This window comes from Strongylocentrotus purpuratus, unplaced genomic scaffold (assembly GCF_000002235.5).
Source record: "Strongylocentrotus purpuratus isolate Spur 01 unplaced genomic scaffold, Spur_5.0 spur5_scaffold_16, whole genome shotgun sequence".
Lineage (NCBI taxonomy): Eukaryota > Metazoa > Echinodermata > Echinoidea > Camarodonta > Strongylocentrotidae > Strongylocentrotus > Strongylocentrotus purpuratus.
In genome coordinates, this window is record NW_022145601.1 from 2,059,192 (window position 1) to 2,078,050 (window position 18,859).

General features: G+C 36.0%; 1 protein-coding gene across 1 annotated transcript in view; it reads left to right on the top strand.

The window, feature by feature from the left end:
* The window catches only part of LOC105439570, a 37,957-nt gene extending 20,348 nt beyond the window's left edge, over window positions 1–17,609 (top strand). The window contains exons 15-18 of the mRNA XM_030987642.1: window positions 14,687–14,807; window positions 15,250–15,435; window positions 15,862–16,104; window positions 17,575–17,609. Coding sequence (XP_030843502.1) covers window positions 14,687–14,807; window positions 15,250–15,435; window positions 15,862–16,104; window positions 17,575–17,609 — 585 coding nt within the window. The remainder of the gene's footprint in view (window positions 1–14,686; window positions 14,808–15,249; window positions 15,436–15,861; window positions 16,105–17,574) is intronic.
* The last annotated feature ends 1,250 nt before the right edge of the window (window positions 17,610–18,859 follow it).

Sequence of the window (18,859 nt, forward strand, 5' to 3'; positions counted from 1 at the left end):
CGCGCGCGCATGCGTACGTCCGCGCGTCAGCTCGCGCGCAAAATTTCAAAATGCTCAAAATCATATCAAATTAATTTTGCATACGTTTTAGGCCATTTTAAGCATTTTGCAAAAAAACGCGCACACGCGCATGCGCGCGCGTTTTCGCGCGTACTGGTATTTTCCAACATAGAATCGCCAATTTTTCTCTATCATCATATTTGGCACATTTTTTTCAAGCATTTTGATACCTTGTTTACCTTTTTCTGACCATTAATAACGGAATGAGCGTCCGTTTAAGATAATTTCCGTGCGTGCGAGCTCTTGTAATACATAGCATACATGGGCAAAAACATGCCTATACAAAATTCAATGTAGCGCTTTAGGATGGAAGGTGAACCCAATTTTTTTCTCCATATTTTGATAGAGTATGAATTGGAGATATGATTTCATGTCTCATTTGACCCTCAATTAACTCATGACGTCATCATAATGGCCTCCCAACTCAAAGTTTCAATTTGCATATTATGACGTCAGCAGATTTCTGGAAAATTGACTGTATCTCCGTAAATATTGATTGACTTTCTTCCAAATTTTGATATGATCTAGCTGAGACAATTCTCTACAAATGCAGTTGCCACAATATTTCATTTTGACAATGGCATCATGGCGTATTTTTGCAATTAAAGGAGGCATGTCAATTTTTGACATTTTGCGTGTATTCTCTATGGGACATGACTTTTTCTCAAAACTGGAATCTACATTCTCGTCTTTCACGAGCAATATCTCCGTAGTTATATCTTTGTTTACGCTGAGCTTTGAGTATGTTGTAGCTGAGACAATAGGCTATCACAAGTGTGTCCTTTATTTTTCGATCAGATGCCGGGATCATGCTTATATTTCACTTGCAAAGTGGGATTTGAAAATTCAATTTTCCGTTTACGTGTAATCTCTATGGGAAATGTTTTGGTATATCGGTAACGCACTTGACTTCCGACCTCGAGGTCCCTGGTTCGAGTCCGGGCATCTCCAACACTATTTTTTTTTCACTTTTTTTTTCTTTTTGACCTTTCACTGTACCATCTCCTTTGAATATTAACACACGTACAATCGCAAATAATGTAATAAACAACCATATTTACTTTATTATTACCTTATTATCACTAGATCCATTACTTTTGGTGTGTAATCCTTATGGGAGATGACTTTTTCTCAAATCTGGATTCTACATTCTTGTCTTTTGCGAACAATATCGCCGTTATTTCGGCTTGGTTTTTGTTGATTTTTTAGTATGTTGTAGCTGAGACTATACGCTAACTAAATGTTCTCTAATTTTGTTCATTCTGATGTCATCGTGGTCTCTTGATGATAATCATCAACATCATCATGATCATGATCATCATCATCATCATCGTCATCACCATTACTATCAAGATCATCATCATCATGATCATCATGATGATCATCATTGTTTACATGTCTATATAACTTCTCCCTTTCTCAATATAGTAAATATTATAATTTCTCATAAGACTTGAAGACAGACCACCTAATTCGTCCCCATGACGAATTAAATTTCTAGTTTTTCAGGTGGGCTGTATATCGTACAGACCACCTTATAATTTCGTTAGAATTGCCTTTATTTATTAGGTGGTCTGTCGATGACAGATCACCTATTGATTTCGTTAGAATTTTCTTTCTTTATTCTTTATTCTTTATTAGGTGGTCTGTCGATGACAGATCACCTATTGATTTCGTTAGAATTTTCTTTCTTTATTCTTTATTCTTTATTCTTTATTCTTTATTTATTTTTATTTATTCCGTACACTTTTTTTGTGTATACGTTTACTCGAACTCGACCTGGTCAATTTCCTTCAAATTTCTGCTAGTCATCAGGCCCTATGATATGAAGTTCCCGAAACCTTTTTCAAGTTCATGGGGTCATCGTGACGTCATCCAGGCGCCATTTTGTAAAAATCAGGTCAGTATCATATCTCGATAACGAGTCATCAAAAATCAACCATATTTGGTATACATCAACTTCAGGTCAAAGGTCAACGAAAAATGTCAAAAAAATTTGCGTGCGCACCTCGACGCGCACGTACGCGCGCATTAAAATTTTAAAATGGTCAAATTCGTTCCAAATTAATTTTGCATACGTTTCAGGCCATTTTAAGCATTTTGCAAAAAAACGCGCGCACGGACATGCGCGCGCGTTTTCGCGCATAATTGCATCTTCCAACATAGAATCGCCAAATTTTTTCTGTCATCATATTTGGCACATTTTTTCAAGCATTTTGATACCTTGTTCAACTTTTTCTGCCCATTAATAACGGAATGAGCGTCCGTTTAAGATAATTACCGTGCGTGCGAGCTCTTGTAATACATAACATACATGTGCAAAAACATGCCTATACAAAATTCATTGTAACTCTTCAGGATGGATAGATACCCCCCAATTTCTTTCATATTTAAATAGATTATGAGTTGGAGATATGATTTCATGTTTCATTTGACCCTCAATTAACTCATGACGTCATCATAATGGCCTCCGAACTCAAAATTTCAATTTTCATATTATGACGTCAGCAGATTTTTGGAAAATTGATTGTATCTCTGCAAATATTGATCAATTTTCTTTCAAATTTTGATATGTTCTACCTTAGAATATTCTCTACAAATGCAGTCACCACGATATTTCATTTTGACAAAGGCATCATGGCGTATTTTTGCGATTAAAGGAGGCATGTCAATTTTTCACATTTTGCGTGTATTCTCTATGGGACATGACTTTTTCTCAAAACTGGTTTCTACATTCTCGTCTTTCGCGAGCAATATCTCCGTCGTTTTATCTTTGTTTACGCTGAGCTTTGAGTATGTTGTAGCTGAGACAATAAGCTATCACAAGTGTGCCTTTTATTTTTCGATCAGATGCCGGGATCATGCTCATATTTCACTTACAAAGTGGGATTTGAGAATTACATTTTCCGTTTACGTGTAATCTCTATAGGAAATGTTTTGGTATATCGGCAACGCACTTGACTTCCGACCTCGAGGTCCCTGGTTCGAGTCCGGGCGTCTCCAACAATTTTTTTTCTTCACTTTTTTTTCTTTTTGACCTTTCACTGTACCATCTCCTTTGAATATTAAAACACATACAATCGCAAATAATGTAATAAACAACCATATTTACTTTATTATTACCCTATTATCACTTGATCCATTACTTTTTGCGTGTAATCCTTATGGGAGATGACTTTTTCTCAAATCTGGATTCTACATTCTTGTCTTTTGCGAGCAATATCGCCGTTATTTCGGCTTGATTTTTGTTGATTTTTGAGTATGTTGTAGCTGAGACTATATACTATCTCAATGTTCTCTCATTTTTTTCAGTCTGATGTCATCATGGTCTGTTGATGATAATCATCAACATCATCATGATCATCATCATCATCATATTCGTCATCACAATTACTATCAAGATCATCATCATCATGATCATCATGATGATCATCATTGTTTACATGTCTATATAACTTGAAGGCAGACCACCTTATTCGTCCTCGTGACGAATTAAATTCTAGTTTTTATTTATTCCGTACACTTTTTTTGTGTATACGTTTACTCGAACTCGACCTGGTCAATTTCCTTCAAATTTCTGCTAGTCATCAGGCCCTATGATATGAAGTTCCCGAAACCTTTTTCAAGTTCATGGGGTCATCGTGACGTCATCCAGGCGCCATTTTGTAAAAATCAGGTCATTATCATATCTCAATAACGAGTAATCAAAAATAAACCATATTTAGTATACATCAACTTCCGGTCAAAGGTCAACTAAAAATGTCAACAAAATCCGTGCGCGCACCTCGACGCGCACGTACGCCCGCTTAAAATTTTTAAAATGCTCCAATTCGTCCCAAATTTTGTTTGCACACGTTTCAGGTCATTTTAAGCATTTCAAAATTTTCCGTCCGTAAGTGTCCCCGCGCGCGTTGCGCGCGCTCACAGCGCGCGTAAAAAGTCAAATTTAATTTTTTTTACATGATTTAGATTCCTCTTACCGTAAATGACAATTTACATTAATTTCAGTCACTCTTGACCTTTCATAAGGCCGTGAGCGCGCGTCAAAGTTCAAAATCCGCGCGTGCTGCTATGGGCAATATAATGCAAATTTGATCAAAAACATGCCATTTTAAAAATCAAAATAGCTCTTCAGATAGTCCATTGACCCCCAATTTTTATATCATGGTTGGAAAAAGCATGAGTTGGAGATATGAATTCATGTCTCATTTGATCCTCAATTAACTCATGACGTCATCATAATGGCCTCCGAACTCAAAATTTCAATTTGCATATTATGACGTCAGCAGATTTTTGGAAAATTGATTGTATCTCTGTAAATATTGATCAATTTTCTTTCAAATTTTGATATGTTCTACCTGAGAATATTCTCTACAAAGGCAGTTGACACAATATTTCATTTTGACAATGGTATCATGGCGTATTTTTGCGATTAAAGGAGGCATGTCAATTTTTCACATTTTGCGTGTATTCTCTATGGGACGTGACTTTTTCTCAAAACTGGATTATACATTCTCGTCTTTCGCGAGCAATATCTCCGTCGTTTTATCTTTGTTTACGCTGAGCTTTGAGTATGTTGTAGCTGAGACAATAAGCTATCACAAGTGTGCCCTTTATTTTTCGATCAGATGCCGGGATCATGCTCATATTTCACTTACAAAGTGGGATTTGAGAATTCCATTTTCCGTTTACGCACACGTTTGTGTTCGTAATGGTCGTACGCAACCTAGAATCTCCTTTTTTTTGTCTATCATAGTATTGCCCATTTTATTCCAAACAATTTGATACCATGTTTATCTGTTTATGACCATTAATAACGAAATGAGCGTCCGTTCAAGGTAAAGTCCGTTCGAACACTCAATTAACTCATGACGTCATCATGATGGCCTCCGTTCAAGGTAAATGTCCGTGCGTGCGAGCTCTTGTAATACATAGCATATATGGGCAAAAACATGCCTATACAAAATCCATTGTAGCTCTTTAGGATGCAAGATGACCCCAATTTTTTTTTCATATCTTGATAAAGTATGAGTCGGAAATATGATTTCATGTCTCATTTGACCCTCAATTAACTCATGACGTCATCATAATGGCCTCCGAACTCAAAATTTCAATTTGCATATTATGACGTCATCATATTTTTGAAAATTGATTGTATCTCTGTAAATATTGATCGATTTTCATCCAAATTTTGATATGTTTTAGCTGAGACAATTCTCTACAGATGCAGTTTCACGAATTTTCATTTTGATAAAAACATCATGGCTTTTTTTGCGATTAAAGGAGGCATGTCAATTTTTTACATTTTGCGTGTATTCTCTATGGGACATGACTTTTTCTGAAAACTGGATTCTACATTCTTGTCTTTCGCGAGCAATATCTCCGTCGTTTTATCTTTGTTTACGCTGAGCTTTGAGTATGTTGTAGCTGAGACAATATGCTATCATAAGTGTGCCCTTTATTTTTCGATCAGATGCCGGGATCATGCTCATATTTCAGACCACCTTAATCGTCCTCGTGACGATTTAAATTCTAGTTCTTTATTCTTTCTTTATTTATTTTTATTTCTTCCGTACACTTTTTTTGTGTATACGTTTACTCGAAATCGACTTGGTCAATTTCCTTCAAATTTCTGATAGTCATTAGGCCCTATAATATCAAGTTCCCGAAACCTTTTTCAAGTTCATGGGGTCATCGTGACGTCATCCAGGCGCCATTTTGTAAAAATCAAGTCATTATCATATCTCGATAACGAGTCTTCAAAAATAAACCATATTTGGTATACATCAACTTCAGGTCAAAGTTCAACTAAAAATGTCAACAAAATTTGCGCGCGCACCTCGACGCGCACGTACGCGCGCATTAAAATTTTAAAATGCTCAAATTCGTTCCAAATTTTTTTTGCACACGTTTCAGGCCATTGTAAGCATTTTCAAGATTTTGCGCGAGAGCACTTTTTTGCGCGCGTTTCCGCGCGTAAGTGCGCGTACTGACATTTTACAACATGGAAACGCCAAATTTTCTCTATCATATCAACCACATTTTTCCAAGCATTTTGATACCTTGTTCACCTTTTTCTGACTAGTGATAACGCAATGAGCGTCCGTCAAAGTTTACAGCACACGCGGATCTGCATTATCCCTATCCACATTACATGTGCAAAAACAAGCCTATACAAAATTCATTTTAACTCTTCAGAATGGATAGATACCCCCAATTTTTTTCATATTTAGATAGATCATGAGTCGGAGATATGATTTCATGTCTCATTTGACCTTCAATTAACTCATGACGTCATCATAATGGCCTCCGAACTTAAAATTTCAATTTGCATATTATGACGTTAGCAGATTTTTGGAAAATTGATTGTATCTCTGTAAATATTGATCAATTTTCTTTCAAATTTTGATATGTTTTAGCTGAGAATATTCTCTACGAATGTATTTGCCACGATATTTCATTTGAACAATGGCATCATGGCGTATTTTTGCGATTAAAGGAGGCATGTCAATTTTTCACATTTTGCGTGTATTCTCTATGGGACATGACTTTTTCTCAAAACTGGTTTCTACATTCTTGTCTTTCGCGAGCAATATCTCCGTCGTTTTATCTTCGTTTACGCTGAGCTTTGAGTATGTTGTAGCTGAGTCAATATGCTATCGTTAGTGTGCCCTTTAATTTTCGATCAGATGCCGGGATCATGCTCATATTTCACTTACAAAGTGGGATTTGATAATTCCATTTTCCGTTTACGTGTAATCTCTATGGGAAATATTTTGGTACATCGGTAACGCACTTGACTTCCGACCTCGAGGTCCCTGGTTCGAGTCCGGGCGTCTCCAACAATTTTTTTCTACACTTTTTTTTTCTTTTTGACCTTTCACTGTACCTTTTCCTTTGCTTATTAAAACACGTAGAATCACAAATAATGTTATAAACAACCATGTTTACTTTATTATTCCCCTATTATCACTTGATCCATTACTTTTTGAGTGTAGTCCCTATGGGAGATGACTTTTTCTCAAATCTGGATTCTACATTCCTGTCTTTTGCGAGCAATATCGCCGTTATTTCCGTTTGGTTTTTGTTGATTTTGGAGTATGTTGTAGCTGAGACTATATGCTATCTAAATGTTCCCTCATTTTTTTTCAATCAGATGTCATCATGGTCTGTTGATGATCATCATCAACATCATCATGATCATCATCATCATCATCAACATCGTCATCACCATTACTATCAAGATCATCATCATCATGATCATCATGATGATCATCATTGTTTACATGTCTATATAACTTCTCCCTTTCTCAATATAGTAAGTATTATAATCTATCATAAGACTTGAAGACAGACCACCTTAATCGTCCTCGTGACGATTTAAATTCTAGTTATTAAATATTTTTCTTATTTCTAACCACTTTTTTGTTGGCAAGATAACTTGAAAATGGCTCGATCAAATGCCTTGAAATTTGGCACACATATGTATAGACATATGTACAAAACACAGAAATTTTTTCAACCTTGACCTTGACTGATGACGTCATCTAGGCGCCATTTTGTAAAATTTTACGAAAATCAACTCATGATCATATCTTCATAACCAAAAGCTATTTCTCATTCATATTTATCATGATCAAGGTCAATATCCGTCCGGTCAATTTCAGGTCAAATAACGCGCGCGTGCGCGTACGTCCGCGCGTTAATGCGCGCGCAAAATTTTAAAATGCTCAAAATCGTCTCAAAATCATTTTGCATACGTTGTAGGCCATTCTAAGCATTTTATAAAAAATCGCGCACAAGTGCATGCGCGCGCGTTTTCGCGCGTAAAAGTATTACACAACATAGATTCGCCATTTTTTTTCTTTTATAATATTCCACATATATATACAAACAAATTGATACCATGTTTGTCTCTTTATGACTATTAACTCTTTATGCGCCACTTAAAAAACCCCCCTGTGCCACATTCTTTTAGGGTCACACATTTCGAGGGAATCTTTATTGACTCTGCTGAATCAAGAGGCTATAACTCTTCACTGGATGATCATGATGAAAAATATTGTGCAGCAAAGTTGTAGACCGGAAAACGTGCTTTTCGATGAACCGTCATTTGTTATATTTTGAATTATCATTTTTATAATAATCATAATTATATAATGTTTAATTTTTCTTATTTACGGCAGTTTTTTATCCCTCTAGAATTTCTTATTTAGCAATGATAAGACATCTTCAAATCGAATCTATTAGAAAGGTGGACTTCTTACCTTTCTTTACATACCTTGCTCAAGTATTCTAACAATTCAGAAGGTTAGTATTTAGGTTGTTGAAGAAAAGAAGTTCAATAGGGAGAGACTTGAAAGTACCCCGCTCAGCCACCCTTGACAATGGGCTAATCTGCCCATTGAAATCCCTATTACCCCAGGTTATTGTCAATGTCCGGTTTAGCGGGGCATGAAAAGGGACGTCGTGGGGATGTTTTTCTTTGTTGTGCCATGATAAGTCAATAAGAAATAAGAGAATGTTATTGATTTTGCCCACTGGTATGAGCATGTAAAAATGGTATAGGCATAATATATTATATGTGATATACATGACATAATCAGCATCTTATTGAAATGTCTCATTATGAATGTTCACCGCATCTGTTCTCTCACCTTCTTTACCCCTCAATAAAATTGATTTCAAGTACATTTATCACAGCCATAGATATACAAAGAAAGAATGAATCAATCTTAAAATATAAACTATATTGCATTGTTTTCCATTTACTTTATTGTGAGAGAGCTTATTATCAGAAATGATTGACGAGTGGAGTATGCAATGAATAAAATATGGAGAACGGACGTGAGAGACATTATGAGAGAGAAATAGTGATATGAAATGAAAGGACTTTACTGTGAATAAAGATTATAAGAGAAAGAGATAAAGATGACGGCAAGACAGGATACATATTGATACGAAAATAACAATAATAATGAGATAGAGATGACGGAAAGAAAGAGAGTAAACACTGATAGCATAAGAATGAATAAAGATAATAAGAGAAAGATATAGAGATGACGGCAAGACATAGGGTACATATAGATAGGAAAATGATAATAATAATAAGATAGAGATGACGGAAAGAAAGAGAGTAAACACTGATAGCATAAGAATGAATAAAGATAATAAGAGAAAGATATAGAGATGACGGCAAGACATAGGGTACATATAGATAGGAAAATGATAATAATAAAAAGATAGAGATGACGGAAAGAAAGAGAGTAAACACTGATAGCACAAGAATGAATAAAGATAATAAGAGAAATATATAGAGATGACGGCAAGACATAGGATACATATTGATAGGAAAATAATAATAATAATAAGATAGAGATGACGGCAAGACATAGGATACATATTGATAGGAAAATAATAATAATAATAAGATAGAGATGACGGCAAGAAAGAGAGTAAACACTGATAGCATAAGAATGAATAAAGATAATAAGAGAAAGATATACAGATGACGGCAAGACATAGGGTACATATAGATAGGAAAATGATAATAATAATAAGATAGAGATGACGGAAAGAAAGAGAGTAAACACTGATAGCATAAGAATGAATAAAGATAATAAGAGAAAGATATAGAGATGACGGCAAGACATAGGGTACATATAGATAGGAAAATGATAATAATAAAAAGATAGAGATGACGGAAAGAAAGAGAGTAAACACTGATAGCACAAGAATGAATAAAGATAATAAGAGAAATATATAGAGATGACGGCAAGACATAGGATACATATTGATAGGAAAATAATAATAATAATAAGATAGAGATGACGGCAAGACATAGGATACATATTGATAGGAAAATAATAATAATAATAAGATAGAGATGACGGCAAGAAAGAGAGTAAACACTGATAGCATAAGAATGAATAAAGATAATAAGAGAAAGATATACAGATGACGGCAAGACATAGGGTACATATAGATAGGAAAATGATAATAATAATAAGATAGAGATGACGGCAAGAAAGAGAGTAAACACTGATAGCATAAGAATGAATAAAGATAATAAGAGAAAGATATAGAGATGACGGCAAGACATAGGGTACATAATTATAGATAGGAAAATGATAATAATAATAAGATAGAGATGACGGAAAGAAAGAGAGTAAACACTGATAGCATAAGAATGAATAAAGATAATAAGAGAAAGATATAGAGATGACGGCAAGACATAGGGTACATATAGATAGGAAAATGATAATAATAATGAGATAGAGATGACGGCAAGAAAGAGAGTATTACACTCATAGCATAATAATGAATAAAGATAATAAGAAAAAGATATACAGATGACGGCAAGACATAGGGTACATATAGATAGGAAAATGATAATAATAATAAGATAGAGATGACGGAAAGAAAGAGAGTAAACACTGATAGCATAAGAATGAATAAAGATAATAAAAGAAAGATATAAAGATGACGGCAAGACAGGATACATCTTTCTTTCATTAGTTTTATTCATTCTTATTCTATCACTGTCTACTCTCTTTCTTGCTGTCATCTCTAGCTCTTTCATTAATTTTTATTCATTCTTATTCTATCAGTCTACTCTCTTTCTTGCTGTCATCTCTATCTCTTTCTTTCATTATTTTTATTCATTCTTATTCTATCACTGTCTACTCTCTTTCTTGCTGTCATCTCTATCTCCTTCTTTCATTTTTTTTATTCATTCTTATTCTATCAGTCTACTCTCTTTCTTGCTGTCATCTCTAGCTCTTTCATTAATTTCTATTCATTCTTATTCTATCAGTCTACTCTCAGGGAACACTTTTATCACTAGAGTCTTCGTCACTGCTCGATTCGTCGGAATCAGAGTCCATGCTCCATGCTTCCATAGTAACAAGATCTCGAGCCTCCTCTACACTAAACACACGTTGACGTTTTCCAGCAGGTGCCATCGTAACATCAGTAAAAAAAATCCAAAGAAAACCGCTAAATACACGGTAATTTCGAATGTAACACTATGAAGAAAAACAGTTTACCGGAAAGTGTGCGATGTATACAATGTAAACAATAGTAAACGCAACGCGTGGCTACACACTGCGAGCGGTATTATGAATGTCTAATTGACTCGTATACATCTGTGCAAAAATGCGAAGTTGGCACGCCTACGTCCGTGCAAATCGGCGAACAAAGCAAACAAAGAGTTAATAACGGAATGATCGACCGTTTAACATAAATCTCCGTGCGCGCGAGCTCTTGTAATACATAGCATATATGGGCAAAAACATGCCTATACAAAATCCATTGTAGCTCTTTAGGATGCAAGGTGACCCCAATTTGTTTTCATATTTTGATAGAGTATGATTCGGAGATATTGTTTCATGTCACATTTGACCTTCAATTAACTCATGACTTCATCATAATGGCCTCCGAACTCAAAATTCCAATTTGCATATTATGACGTCAGCATATTTATGGAAAATTGATTGTATCTCTGTAAATAGTGATTGATTTTCTTCCAAATTTTGAAATGTTCTAGCTGAGACAATTTTCTACAAGGAAGTCATCACAGTTGTTAATTTTGACAAAAGCATTATGGCGTATTTTTGTGATTAAAGGAGGCATGTCAATTTTCACATTTTGCGTGTATTCTCTATGGGACATGATTTTTTCTCAAAACTCGATTCTACATTCCCGTCTTTCGCGAGCAATATCTACTTTGTTTTTGCTTCATTTACGCTGAACTTCGAGTATGTTGTAGCTGAGACAAAAAGCTATCTCAAATGTACCCTTTATTTTGTCTCAATTTTTTGTTGGATCAGCCCACCTATACTTGTTCCAAACAAGTATTACAAATCTAGTTTTTTCTTCTTATTTCTAACCACTTTTTTGTTGGCAGGATAACTTGAAAATGGCTCAATCAAAAGCTTTGAAATTTGGCACACATGTGTAAAGGCATATGTACAAAGCACAATAACGTTTTCAACATTGACCTTCACTGATGACGTCATCTAGGCGCCATTTTGTAAAATTTTCGGAAAATCAACACATGATCATATCTTAATAACCAAAAGATATTTCTCATTCATATTTATCATGATCAAGGTCAATATCCGTCTGGTCAATTTCAGGTCAAAAAAAGCGCGCGTGCGCGTATGTCTGCGCGTCAGTGCGCGCGCAAAATTTAAAAATGCTCCAAATAGTCTCAAAATTTTTTTGCGTACGCTTAAGGCCATTTTAAGCATTTTATAAAAATTCGTGCACACGTGCGTGCGTGCGCGCGCGTTTTCGCGCGTAAAACATTTACACAACTTAGAATCATTTTTTTTCTGTCAAGCACCTTGTTCACGTTTTTCTGACCATTATTAATGGCATGAACGTCCGTTTAAGATACACGTCTGTGCGTGCGAGCTCTAGTAATGCATAGCATATACGGGCAAAAACATGCCTATATAAAATCCATTGTAGCCTATTAGGATGCAAGGTGACCCCAATTCTTTTCTCCATATTTTGATAGAGTATGAATCGGAAATATGATTTCCTGTCTCATTTGACCCTTAATTAACTCATGACGTCATCATAATGGCCTCCGAACTCAAAATTTGAATTTGCATATTATGACATCAGCATATTTTAAAAAAAAATGATTATATCTCTGTAAATATCGATCGATTTTCTTCCAAATTTCGATATGTTCTAGCTGAGACGATTCATTACAAATGCAGTACACAAAAATTTTCATTTTGACAAAGGTATCATGGGGTATTTTTGCGATTAAAGGAGGCATGTCAATTTTTCACTTTTTGCGTGTATTCTCTATGGGACATGACTTTTTCTCAAAACTGGATTCTACATTCCCGTCTTTCGCGAGCAATATCTTCGTTGTTTTAGCTTCGTTTACGCTGAACTTTGAGTATGATGTAGCTGAGACATTTAGCCATCTCAAATGTGCCCTTTATTTTGTCTCAAATTTTAGTTCGACCAGCAAAGCCATTGTTATGAATCTTTCGTTGGTGATAGATCTAAGTCTAACTTAGAACTGCGTGACTTTTCAAAGACTCAAAGTCATCGTGACATCATCCAGGCGCCATTTTGTGAAAATCAACTATTAATCATATTTGGCACATTTTTCCAAGCATTTTGATAATTTGTTCACCTTTTATTAACGCAATGAGCGTCCGTCAAAGTTGACAGCACGCGCGGATTTGCGTTATCTTTATCCACAATACATGGGCAAAAACATGCCTATATAAAATTCATTGTAACTCTTTCAAATAGATAGAAACTCCTAATATTTTTTCATATTTGGATAGATTATGAAATGGAGATATGATTTCATGTCTCATTTGACCCTCAATTAAGTCATAATATCATCATAATGGCCTCCAAACTCAAAATTTAAATTTGCATATTATGACGTTTGCATATTTTGGAGAAATTGATTGTATTTCTGTAAATATAGATTGTTTTTCTCCTAAATTTCGATATGTTCTAGCTGAGATAATTTTCTACAAATGCAGTGACCACACCTCTCCAGTTTGACAAAGGTATCATGGCGTATTTTTGCGATTAAAGGAGGCATGTCAGTTTTTCACATTTTGCGTGTATTGTCTATTGGACATGACTATTTCTCAAAACTGGATTCTACATTTCCGTCTTTCGCGAGCAATATCTCTGTTGTTTTATCTTTGTTTACGCTGAGCTTCGAGTACGTTGTAGCGGAGTCAATAAGCTATCTCAAATGTGCCTTTTATTTTTTGATCAGATGCCGGGATCATGCTCATATTGCACTTGCAAAGTGGGATTTGAGAATCCCATTTTCCGTTTACGTGTAATCGCTATGTGAATTGTTTTGGTATATCGTTAACTCACTTGACTTCTATCCTCGAGGTCCCTGGTTCGAGTCTGGGCGTCTCTAACCATTTTTTTTTTCCTTTACTTTTTTTTTTCTTTTTGACCTTTCACTGTACCATCTCCTTTGATTATTAAAACACGTAGATCCGTAATGTAATAAACTATTTGCTTTATTATTACCCTATTTTCACTTAAACGATTACTTTTTGTGTCTAATCCCTATGGGAGATGACTTTTCCTCAAATCTGGATTCTACATTTCTGTCTTTTGCGAGCAATATCGCCGTTATTCCTGCTTGGATTTTGTTGATGTTTGAGGATGTTGTAGCTGAGACTATATGCTATCTAAATCACCCCTCTTTTTTTCAATAAGATATCAGGATCACGCTCAGGATCATGATCATCTTCATTATCATCATGATCATCATTATCATAATGATGATAATTTTTTATCAATTACATTTTCATTTCTTTGAATAAGATAAAATCATCAAAATGTGTTCTTCATGATGTAAATTAGAGTCAAAGGTGTAACCGGTTACTAATCTGTCTTCCCTAGATCCATAATGATCAAGGGATCGACACAATTTAAACTTGAAATATGGATAGATCATAATGGGAAAAGTATTTTATGAAATAATATGATATCGTGTATTAAATGCATTCTTCGTTATGTAAACCAATATCATACGTATCACCTAATTCGTCTAAGTGACGAATTAAAGTCTAGTTCTTTTTGTTTCTCTCTTCAATCAGCGTTTTAGTACGAATGCCATGCTTCCTATTTGACTGGCTATACTGCTTGGTATGACAGAGACGGAAAGCAGAAAAACTACTGGGGTGGAGCCACGGTAGACAGCGGACAGTGCGCTTGTGGAATCTCAGGTATGATTGTAGGTCATCATAGAGGGCGTCCTTGGATTACTGGATCAGAGTCATCCATGTGCAGAGTTTGGCCAACTTGGCATCAGTTGGTTATAACATGACGTATGTGTATTCATTTGTTTTGTGCTAGCTCTCGACAAAGCAGTATTCGCAATTTTGTTACCAACTAATACCGTGTTGGTCAAACTCTGTATATTGATTGCTTTGCACTGAATGGAATGAGATTATCTCACATTAATACAACATCAGTAATGTCTCAAATAGTGAAGTACTATACCATAATATAAACCGAAAAATTGGCGTTGAAAAAGTTGTCAACATTGCAGCTAAGCAAACCAATAACATCGAAAAAAAATGTAAACACGTTTAATTTGAAATGAACAACCTACATATCCCATCCAGATAAGCTATGAACGAATGAATGTTGATCTTCGTCTTTCAGGTTCATGTCACAACGGTCACCAATGCAACTGCAACACCAAAGACGATGCCTGGAGAGAGGACTCGGGATATCTTACCGATAAGACTACCTTACCTGTTACTGAAATGAGGTTTGGTGATACAGGAGACACCGTCGAGTACGGGTATTATACACTAGGACCATTATACTGCAAGGGAGATGAATCTTGTAAGTTTTATATGAAAATGATCATCTATTATTACATAGCTTCGAGAAAAAAAATCTTATCCTTGAAAAAAGTTGTCAATAAATTTATCTGGCACTATGACTTCCAGAAAGAGAAGTAGTATGAAACAAAATTAAATTTGTGCTCCAAGAAAAGGTGGTTATTATACTTGTTAGATGATAGAGATGATGGTTACGTTGACAATGCAGATAATGATCTTAACGATGAATATAATGATGATGATGGAGATAATGATGATTTTTATTATTATGCTAATAATGATGTCCATGATGACAACGGCGACGACGACAATGCAGATGTTACTAATAATGATCCCGATGATATAAACATCAGGAATTACCATTCTGGTAAAATATTTGGTGAAATGACACTGACCCTGTGCTTCGTCCTTTCTTTCCATTCCTTAGTCCTTGTGACGGGTCGTACAGATTTCATGTTCATCAAAGAAAGGTACCTTGGTGGTTACAACAACGCAGTCCTGTCTAGCATCACGGTTGAAGATTGCGCCACGGCCTGTGTGTCAGCCTCCAGCTTCATATGTAGATCGTTTGACTATAATCCATCCTCCAGCAGGTGCTATCTCAGTGAGGAGAATGACTTGACTGTTGACCCATCTAGCGATCCTGTTTATCACCTGTTTGTTCGGATCAGTAAGTTCTCAATTCTATGTCCGTCTAATGGATTCTTACTTAGCTAAGAGGGCACTGATGTGGTGACATTATTAGGGGGTTTTCGCAAGCTAAACGCGGACGGAGAATATGTGGTTCGTGTGCAAAATCGAGAAGCTACTATAGTAACATCGGGGTGACCGCTAAGGTACTGAAATCCAAAACGGGTTTTGGCCAAATCTACGGGCGTTTTCAATGACGCCCCAAGTGGATCAAGTGCCTCGATACAAACTATTTCATTCACCTGGTAATAATAATAGTATTTCAATAGACAGAATCCAATCTGCATACATTAGTAGTTGCCACACCTAATACATGCAGTTTGGATTCTGACTATTGAAATACTATTATTCTTATCAGGGGAATGATATAATTTGCATTAAGGCAATTCACAAAGACTTATGCATTAAATTTAGTTACATTACGAAAATGGCCTATTTTGATTACATTACGAAAATGGCCTATTCCCTGCCAGGCAATACAGTACAGACGGGACTACACGACTAGCACAACTTGTCTCGACAATGCCACAAAACGGCTTTTTATCATATTTCAACAATTTTTTTAACAATTCATGTTATATCCATATGCATGTTGTTATAGTTCCGAAACAATAATCGAAGAAAAAAAAGAGCCGTTCGCGTTGAAATTCGTCCTCCATCGTTATAAAATGACAACATTCCCATACCATATTTGGTACAAGCTCGCTAATTGGCTGTTTATTCACTTGGGGCGTCAATGAAAACGCCGGTAGATATGGCCAAAAACCCGTTCTGGATTTCAGTACCTTAGCGGTCTCCCCGCTGTTACTATAGTTGCTTCTCGATTTTGCACACGAACCGCAGATTTTCCGTCCGCGTTGAGCTTGCGAAAACTCCCTTATGTTTGTCGAACCTGACAACAACTAATGTATGCAGTTTGGATTATGTCTATTGAAATACTATTATTCTTATCAGGTGAATGAAATTTGTATCTAGTTTGTATCGAGCCATTAAATTTGGTTACAATCATTACGGAAATTGCCTGTTGGCATTGCGTTGCAATACTTCCGTACTTTACGTTCGCGTTCACCGAAAAGCGAAACCGCTTATTGTAACGACGGACGACCGTAACCCTAAGTGCTCCTGCGTCGTAGAAGGTCTGTCCGTCGCTGAGCGAAAACTCGCTATTGTATTTGATTTACAACAGCCGTTCGATTCAATTCAACAGCCATTCAATCAGTCAACAGTCAATACACCCAGGCATTCATTAAACAATCGTAAGAAACCTCCTGAGTTTGCAAATTAATGTACTCGGTGTTGCTGGATTTACCGTTCGCTTTTTAAACTATTCCGAAATGTTCCCCCAGCTCCTAGTTAGGCAAAATTCCACCTGACTGTGATACACTTTGCATTAACAAGAATTAATTTTTATATTAATTCCAATCTTTTTTTCTCACCTTTGTCTCCTCAGTGGACCGCATTAAAGACCCATTTACTGGTGGGTAAATCACCTTATTTTGTTTTTCATTAGCAAGATACGAATTGATAGTGATGTGTTTAAAAGTATGGTATTGCAATGTTCGTTACCGTTTGTTAACATGAAATGTATTTTCATCAATGATTATTTTTTAATAAATGTAATGCTTCTTAAGCAGGGCTCCCACTTAGCTGAGTTGGAGCCTCGAGTTGTGGCGAGCTGGTGCGAGCTTGAACTCGCGTAAAGTCGCGGGAACTCGCTTGAAATTTACTCATTTGTATGGTATTTGCATGAATCATCATACGACGCATTGTCGAGTTTCCTACGATGAATGTACGAGTGAACCGAGCGCATTACGAGTCACGCCAGCTCAGTATGAGATGCGATGTCTTGCGTACGACTTGTACCGATCTATACTACTAACGAGTGATGAAAGTTTTCTATGAGTCATATGCAAGGGGCGGGAATGCATACTATTGACTAGGGGTGGCCAAGCAACTCCCAAACTTATTATTATGATAATTATTATTACTTATACCGCGCTTTTCACATAGGGCCCAAAGCGCTTACAGTGAATGAAAATAAAAATTAAATAAATACATATAATTACAACTACAAACTGCAAAAAAAGATGTGTTTTTAAGGTCTTTCTGAAGGTAATAACTGATGGAGACTGATTCTGATTCTAAGTGGTAGATCATTCCAACATTTTGAAGCAGATACAGTAAATGTCCTGTTACAGGCTATTGTGCGGGTAACTGAATATGTGAGACGGAGAGGATCACTGGCTGACCTCAATGCCATAGGACAATAACTTTTATAAGTGTAATGCTTCCTGGGAGAAATTTATTTAAACATATTTGTGGCTTACACCCAGTAAATAGGGACTTTTAGATTTGCACGTCGACAGCTTTGACTGCAACGTGTGACGTCATTTTAAGGCACTGCGCATGCGTCACGTCGTCTCAGTCGGCGATCGAGAATGCGTCACCTTGATTTTCCTACATCTAGTACGGTACTAGTATGCCGCGTGCGCAAAAAAATATACAGTTCCTCAGGTAGACAAAGGAACATGTCTTCCCTGCTATTATGTAAAAATGTGGCGAACAGGTGTTACATGCATATTCACCTGTTCTACACGCTTTTACATAATAGCAGCGAAGGGATGTTCTTTTGTCTTCCAAAGCAATTGAGGGTAGAATGAGGAACTGTATATGTTGTCCTCCTTCTTTGTCCGTCATATTCATAGTGTTACTTCTTGCATGCATGTATATCGTCG